An 8835-nucleotide genomic window follows, 5' to 3' on the forward strand; every position below is an offset into this window, starting at 1 on the left:
TTTGTTGTTTTGAAAAATGACAAAAAGTGTAGAAGAATAATGTAGTTAATAGAAAATTGTCTTATTAGTGATGTATAACAAAAGAGTGAAGGCAATGACAATGTTTTATAACAAAAAAGAACTAATACATGCCCACAACAAAATCATCTCAAGTAACTGGCTCAGACTTTGTAAGGTTTACATTGCATGAAAATACAAATTGCATGAAGATTACATATAAAACTAGAACCGACAGAAGAAAAAAATTAGATGATGTATTTAATATTTTATTAAAGACCGATTTGTCAATATTTGAACGAATAACTATGAATTGATTTTTTTTCATTCATCAACAAAATGATATTTTTTAAATAACATATAATATAAATTTTAAAATTTAGATTTATTAAAACAATTTTCTAAATATATTATACTAAAAAACTACCATTAAATATGAAAAACCACCTTCATTCAACCGTTACAAAATTAAGAAAGTAATATTAAAAATTATGTTATATCATCTTTTACAAAATATAAAAGTTTTATCTAATAGTCAATTGTCATCTGTAGAGCATATGGTCCATCAAGTAACTTACACTTTTAATTTATGTAAAATGCAACAATGTGTTACTATTAGTTAATCAAGTTTGATGTGAAACGCGATGTTATGTTATTAGTCCGCCAAGTTTGAATAACGAATAATGAACAACAAATATGCAACAATGTATTACTAGTAAGCTAAGTTTGAATAATGAATGATGATCAACAAATACGTTGGTCCAGTGTATCAAACCAAATCAAAAAATTATAATTTTAAACTTATGACATTAAAAGTTTAATATATTATTGACAGCATCGCCAACTATCAACAGAAATTTCTAGTCATAATTTATATTTAAACTATGTTAATTTAACTTTCATCTATCTTATTGCCAACAGAATCTTTCCAAACAACCTTATCTTACCAAGAGAAAAATTTATACTGTAAGCTGCTTGCATGATAAAAAAAATTATAAATTGTATTCAAGTTAATCCAAAATTAAATACAAACTTAAGGCAAACCAAATAAAAAAGTTAATTTTTAAACTTATCACACCATTTATAAAGTACAACGAATAAAATCCAATTTTGGGTTGGGGAGCTTAACTACTTTAATACATTATAGCAAACATATCCAATTAACAACAATAATTCTTTTGGACAGAACTTATATCCAACCCCTACCCTGCACTGCTTATATATATTCTTTCATCTTTTTTCATATAATGCTGTAGAAAACTAGAGAAAAAACCTGCATAAAATCAAAAACACAACAAAAGGTGGACAACACATGACAAACTACAATTAACATGCACATCCACTTGACTGGGGTTGAGATTGTGCGTTGCCAGTTGTAGACTTCAAGTTTACATCGACCATGTCTTCTTGCTTGGCAGAGGATAGTGTTTCCATTCCTGGTAATGCTGCAGCAATTTTTCGAAAGAGGGCCTGTAGATGTCCCGTAACATAATGCAAGTTAGAAACAGGAAAAATCACAATTTAAAACAAAACTTTCAAATGCAAGAAACTTAAGGCAAATGATTAGGATTTAGGACTGAAGAATAACAAGTAAAAGTTCATGATATGTAAGGAAGTTAAAGTAGATCTCTCAGAAATAGTGTTCAAACACAAGCATTTAAAGTTCAATCATATAGCATGATTCATTTCACTGTGGCCAGAAACAAAGCATTTAATAAGAATGTATGCAAAAGAAAAAAGATGGGTGTTAGATAGGTTACTTTTATATTAAACCCAGCCTTTGCGCTAGTTTCAATGAACATGACATTGAGCTCGCGTGCTTTTGCTTCCCCTTCCTCTATAGAGACTTGTCTGCAGACTCACAAAATTGGTAAAACAAAACAAAGTAAATTTCAGAGTGTAACACTAGCCAGTATCCAGAACTATACAGCAAGAACATGCAATTCCCATGAAACCTCTTTAAGGTCAACTTAACTCATGCCAGCTAAAGTCTGGAAAATTGAACTCTTCTGTCCATCCAAAACTACCTAGACAAAGCTGATCACTAATGTCAAGGGTGATCTTCTATGGTAGGTTAACTTGCATGCATAAGACTTTTAACTGATAAGCAACCCCTTAATTCCTTGGTGTGATCTATAATATAGGCCAACAACTGCTACAAGTGTTTAACCAAGAGCAGAGCAAGAGATGGGTTGTCTACACACTGGGATATACGTTGTAAGAATTCCAACAAACTACTAGAGAAAGCAAAGGGACTAATTGTAACCATTCCTACATCTAATTCCCACATTATGTGATCTTACTGTTCCATACCAATAATTTATTTCCTTCCTACAACTTCATGTTTGCAGTGGTAAACACTTAATTTGAATATAAAATGGGTGACAGATAATATTTTGGATGAAAAGAGGATATGGAAACAGATGGGTGACAAAATATTATATTGGATGCAAATGAAGGATAAAAGGAAGGATCCGAGACAAAAGTACACCACTGTAACCAGTTTGATAATACCCAGAGAGATTCTGATTACATATTTACTGTTTAATAATTCTTGGTAAAATGATTTTCAGTCTAAGAAAAGTTGGTAACAAGTGGTTGGTTTAAGTCAATATATGTGATTTGTCAAATAGTTCCTATCCTTAGACTCATTCCAACATTCTTCTCTTCTTTACTACTCATTACCTTTTTTCAACAAGATCAGTTTTGTTCCCAACAAGAACAATAATGACATCACTGCCTCTCTCTGTTCGCACCTCTTCAATCCACTTGGCTGTATTTAGGAAAGTCTGTCGGCCTGTACAGCAAAAATATCAAATTTATTAGAAAATGTTCCAGACAAAGCTCTTAACAGAAATTTAAGTCAACCCCTTATTCAAATCATGTAAAGAGATTTGGATGCAATGGTTTGCTATAGAAGGTTACGGGACTAGTGCATAATCACTATATCATTATGCTACTTTCGTGGTTCCACGAGAAAAGGCATAGCACCCTGCTATCACAGCACATAATATTTAAAATAATGTGAAGCTCATAATAAGTTTACAATCAAAGTCAAAGTGCTTCAGTGTGTTAACAATAAAAAACAACTTCAATGATACCAAATATTTTTAAGAGGCAAAAGTTGTGTAAGATGGCATAAAATAGCGGCAAAAGTAAAAGATGAAAAGAAAGGAAATCCCAGATAACATACTTGCAACATCATATACAATAACAGCTACGGATGAGTCCCTAATGTAGCTTGGAATAAGACTTCTAAACCTTTCCTGGCCAGCTGTATCCCTGCCAGAACACATGAAAAAGATGAACATTTGGAATACAGCAAAAACAAATTCACATAAACTAAAACCAACGCTACACGTCCAATACCATTACAAATATATTTTCAACCAATAAAAAACTTGAATACTGAGGAAACACTAACATAGTGCAAATGCTAGAAGCATGAAGTATGTATAGAAATTTAAAGTTTAGAATAGAATTTATCCAGCTAAAAAAATATTTATTTCTGTAAATATAAATATAGTGAAAGCTTAAAAACAACAATGGTTCAAAAAAACAAAATGTAAAATACAAAAGGATATAAGATACGAAGTTTAAAACTCAGCACATGATATGAATCATTGAAGTCAAAGTATCAAGATTTCACCTGTATAAATCCAGTAATCTAAAAAGACAAGTAAACCCTGCATTAATCATTTATAAATTCCAGGGAAAGAAAAAACTGCGGGCTGACTATTTAACCTACCCAAAAATTTGAAACACAAATCCTTTTTCTCCTATTTGGGATTGAACAAAATTAAACTTAGTTCACGTCAGCACAAGCAAAATGCAATCATTGAGACCGACTAGAAAGTGAACCCTCACATTCAGGCAAAATACAATTAAAATGTCATTATATACTTTCTCTCGTCCTATCATCGCATGTCGTTAGAATAAAATGGTAGGAAACTATCCCACCCAGGCTTTCCAACCTATTCCAATCCTTTCCTTTCCTAAACACCCTTTCATTTCCTGACCATTTTATATATGAGATGCTACTCCAAATCTTACCACAACTGCAATCGAACTGTTCGATCTTCAAGATACATTGTTTTCGATAGAAAATCAATACCAATTGTAGCCTGCACGAAGAAAAAAAAGTTCAAAATAAAATTCAACAAAAGTATGATAGTATGATCAAGCTACGAAATGAAAGTACACACAACGATAGTAGCTGCATGGCTATCATGTTTAGAAAGAAACTAAAGCTTGAAGTGAACGGATTATTAATCAAACATATAGTTGATTTGAAACACAACTATGCATACACTATATGAAGATGCAAAATGTGATTCTCAAGAAAAAATTAGGCACAAGTCAATAATATAGCCATAATTATCAAATGAAGCAATCAAATATATACTTAGCAGCCATAGTTAGTGAGTCAAGGCCTATTTGGATACAAGTTGGTAATGTTTTTAATAGTTCCTCTACTGGAAATATAAACCTTTCTTCGATAGAAGAGATCTCAAAAGTTCTTCTAGATTTGTATTCAGAGATATTCTTAGTAAATAGGTTGTTTGTTTATTCTCATTAGGTTTGAATAATTTCTCAGCATGTTCAAGCTCGTATTTATCAAAAAGTAGTCCAAAATCTAAAAGGCAGAGGGGAACATACGAAAAGTCAAAGTGCACAAGCTGAATCAACAGTAGGATTTATAATCAAATCTAGATCATTTATTTGAATTCTTCCTTGTTCTTTTAAATAAAATAATAGTAATAATAATAATATGATAATCGTTCAGCACAACAGTTTACTAGATAAATTAAACTGCACGGAAAGGCAAATCAAATTCAAAAGCAAAGATAAATCTGAATCGAACAAAGTTAGGAGCCTAGGATTAGTTTTACTAGTATACATAAAAAACAACAAATCAAATGAAACAGCAAACAGCGAAGGTTTAGAAGTGGTTTTAGCCTTGACGAACTAAGTAAGGAGTTTCTTATGCGGTTTTGGATTGGATCTGAGGGTTTAGAGACAAACCTGGTAGGTGTTATCGAATTTATCGTACATGAAGCGAGTGATGATGCTGGTTTTGCCCACGGATTGGTCACCCAAGAACACCAACTTGTACTTAGCTAAAGCTGAAACAGGCGCCATTGCAAAATCGAAAACGAAAGCAAAAAGAAGAATCGGAAGAAGCCGAGAAAAACCCCGGAGGTTCGTCGGGGTTGATCTCGGACTAGAGGAAAAGGAACAAACAATAAGACGCGGAGAGAGTTGGCTATTGCTGTGAAAATGTTATTTAATGGGATCGCATGAGATGAAGGACGGAACCCCAAAATTTAAATAAAATAAATTTCAACCCCGGCTTGGCAATTTTTTTAAAATAAAATAAAAGAAATTGCATCTACTTTATTAATTTTAGCCTCCTAGATTAAATAATAATAAAAATAATGCGCTTGTTTGTTTTGAAAACTCAGTTGGATCACCTTTGTTGACAAATAAGATAACTATATATTTTGCAGAATTAAGATAACTCGATAGAAAGAAAAGTTATTTAAAAAAAATAACTATATATTTAATTTTTCAGTTTTTCAAAATTTATAAATTTCAATTCTCTTTCAAGAAATTTCAGCTGATGGTAAAATATTCAGCTACTTATACAAAAAACAATGGTCAGACGCGTAACAGAGTTTCCGTTTACTTTACTGTTACTGATAATGTGTCAACATTTCTTCTTATTAATTGAATGATATATGAACGATAACTAAATTTGTTAAGTATTAAAAAATTGATAAATTGATATTTAATTAAATTTTATATGAATTAAAATTATGTGTCGGTAAAACAAAAGTAAATTTAAACATTCTGACAAGTTAAGGAAAAACATGTACGGTTAGGTCAAATTCTCGTTTGGAATCACAAAGAACCTTTTATTTTTACTTCTCTTTAAAGAGAAAGGAAAACATTTTGTTAAAATTGTTTTAAGTTCACTTTTAAATTGTTCTACTAATTCAGAAAATCAAATATCAAAATATTTGTTTTTCACCGAAATTATTTATGGAAGCAAATTGTAGAAAATAAAATTCCAAAGTTATTCAAAAAACTAATGGTGCACTTTTATAGCAAATTGATCTGATGTACTATTTTTTTTCCCATGTATGTTTAGTTGACTTTTGCCATTTTCCATGACTTGCGGTGTAACATATTATTTAAAAATAATATAATTAAATAAAATCTTACACCGAATAATATAGAGAGTAAGTTGCAGAGTATAAAGTCATTCAAGGTACTTTAAAGGAAATACTAAAGCTCACTACAATGCCTACGACCCAAAAGGAGTAAGAGATAGCCAGTATTCGAAATAAAGCCTTAGGGACAATACAATACACGGGCATTCGCCCTAAAGAAAAACCCAAAGAGACATGAAGTCCAGCATAGAGTAGATTGTGCAGCGGAAACATCCCTTCTCTATTGACCTCGAGCACCTCTCACATCTACTCCCATCAATAAAATTGATGATCATCGCAACGGTACAAGAACAACATACAAGGCAATCAAACAAGCAAAAGGGTAACTTAGAGCCAAAAAGATTTTATCATGCAATCAGATATACTTTCACAGTCCAATATACATACATCATCCAGGCATGTTATGACCTCCCAATCAATACACTAAGACTCGACTCGACTCATCCGGATACATATAATTTGGTCGGATTCAGCGGATGCTCGCACTTGTGTGGATACATCTGCTCACCCCCGAGCTATGTGTTACAAGTGTTACAATGAATCAATTCCCTCACACAAAGTTAACCCTTAATGAATTTCAGACATCTGCTACTCTCACCACATAAGTCAATCCGCTCTAAGTGAGACTAACTGACTCCTTAGAGTGTCAGGATGCAATCTTTACCTTGAATCCTTACCAAATTATGTAGATGGGGCACCACTATGGACATCCACTAGCAGGGGCCATAGAATTACGTCCCGACCACTGAAGCACGACCTTGAAATCTCACCTAGAAATTTCAAGGAATTACGCATTGATCACAGACCAATCATGTTCAGTCAATCAAGTAATGTTTACCCTACACAATATCTCATGCCAAGCTTTACAACCCATTCTCATTCATAACCAAATGTTGAATCCATACCAACTCATCCTTCCCAAACAGTGAATATATATTTGTATTTCACATCAATACCATGTCTCTTTGATACCAACCATCTCATTTAAATCACATGCCAAGTTCATATCAAACACATCATCCACAATCCATGAATCACATCACTCATGCATAATCATTTATCGCATGCTTTTAATATAACAATTAGATTCAAGCCAGTAATAACCATTCAAGATCAGAGAAACAACTAAACTACAACAATCTTGCGATAAAAACTGCTCTCACTACAGAGCTCTGATTCAACATTGGATCGGTCAAAGTCAAAAGCTATGTGTTAAAATATCAGCTCGATCCAACGGTTAACGAAGTAGTAAATTTCATTTTATGAAAAGTGTGCAGTGCTGTCAACAACACAAATTTAGTGACCTTGCGATATGCTCTCACTACAGAGCTCCAATTCAAGATCCGACCGGTCAAAGTCAATAATTATATGTTAAGGATCAGCTGTTAAAATTTCAGCTCGATCCAACAGTTAACGTAGTAAAAATCTTCATTTTACGTGCAGTGAAAAAAAAATTAGCGTCACATCAATCAATCATACCTGCACGCCATATATTTTTATTCATCAGCTATTTTGCCCTTAGAAATGTTTTTCCATCAAATCTAAGAATTTAGGTCGCCACGTTTTCATTTCAAGAAATCTGAATTTTCATATAATAAATAAATTAAATATATTCTGAATGAAACAAAATAAAATTCCAAAAGTAGTTGCAGGGTGAAACAATATAGTAATCATTCTTGCAACCCATCATGTTTCAGCTGTCACGAATGATTCCAACCAGAATTTGTCTTTAAATAGTTTTCAATGAATTCTTAAAACTTATCACAAGCACAAAATGTTTCCTCTTAGAAAACTTTTCTCACAGTTCTTCCACATTATTTTTAATGATGTGTTGGTAGAACAATCCACCCTCTATCTACTCAACGAATATTTCCCAAAAAAAGTGTAAGTTTTCTCAACCACTAAGTTTTGGGTCTTTAGCTAGAAAAACAACGAAGAGATATAACATTATGAATATGAATTTAATTTATGTATAAAAAATTAATATTACTTTTAATTCAAAATTTTAAAATAATAAATTTATAAATTTTTATTCTTATTTTTATATAATATAAGATTCAGATTCCCATGTGTTTCATCATAAAAGAATTATGTGAATGACATTATAATGTTTTAAAGGATATATTAATATAATCTACGAGTAACATCATATAACTGTATTTCGTATTCTCCCCATCGTTTACATGTCAACTAATTTTGATAACATTTTTACGGTATAACATTTCAAAATAAACTGTTTTTATCTCTTTAACTTCTAACTTTTTAAAAAGTAAAAATATACTAAATGCAATTTTTTCTTCCACTTAAAACAAGTATTTTTTCCTTAAAACGAACCTAAACAAACCCACCCAACATAAGCTCAAAGTTGAAAAGTTAACCCTTATGGGAATTATCACGGTGTTTTGTAGAGGAAAATCAGCACAAATTATTCCCTAAACCATTTATAAAGCACTCACTTAATACTAGAAGCTACCATAAGAAGTTTAGTGCCAAATTCCTCACAGTGCTGACACGAGTGGACAACCAAAAAGCTACGTGTCATTACACCGCAACGTGTCATTACAAGATTACAGCATAATGTAATGTATAGAAATCAAACACT

The 8835-nt window shown here is 31.9% G+C and overlaps 1 protein-coding gene across 1 annotated transcript; it reads right to left on the minus strand.

Annotated features, from left to right (window-relative positions):
- Window positions 1-1045: 1045 nt before the first annotated feature.
- On the minus strand, window positions 1046-5325 carry LOC114170535 (ras-related protein RABH1b). The gene is made up of 6 exons (XM_028056033.2): window positions 5023-5325; window positions 4051-4121; window positions 3191-3279; window positions 2683-2794; window positions 1758-1848; window positions 1046-1467 (listed from the first exon to the last, which is right to left on the minus strand). The coding sequence occupies exons 1-6, from the start codon at window positions 5137-5139 to the stop codon at window positions 1324-1326; spliced, it is 624 nt and encodes a 207-aa protein (XP_027911834.1). The 5' UTR covers window positions 5140-5325; the 3' UTR covers window positions 1046-1323.
- Window positions 5326-8835: the final 3510 nt, after the last annotated feature.

The sequence above is a fragment of the Vigna unguiculata genome, chromosome 2 (assembly GCF_037176805.1).
Source record: "Vigna unguiculata cultivar grain cowpea cultivar isolate G323 ecotype 2 chromosome 2, ASM3717680v1, whole genome shotgun sequence".
Classification (NCBI taxonomy): Eukaryota; Viridiplantae; Streptophyta; class Magnoliopsida; order Fabales; family Fabaceae; genus Vigna; species Vigna unguiculata.

Excerpts from the sequence above, each read along its gene's own strand:
- LOC114170535 (XM_028056033.2), bottom strand. The coding sequence starts at position 5,139 with ATGGCGCCTGTTTCAGCTTTAGCTAAGTACAAGTTGGTGTTCTTGGGT. Across the intron at positions 4,122-5,022 it reads AATTCGATAACACCTACCAG|GCTACAATTGGTATTGATTT; the intron begins GTTTGTCTCTAA and ends TTCTTCGTGCAG. Across the intron at positions 2,795-3,190 it reads TATTGTATATGATGTTGCAA|GCCGACAGACTTTCCTAAAT; the intron begins GTATGTTATCTG and ends TTTGCTGTACAG.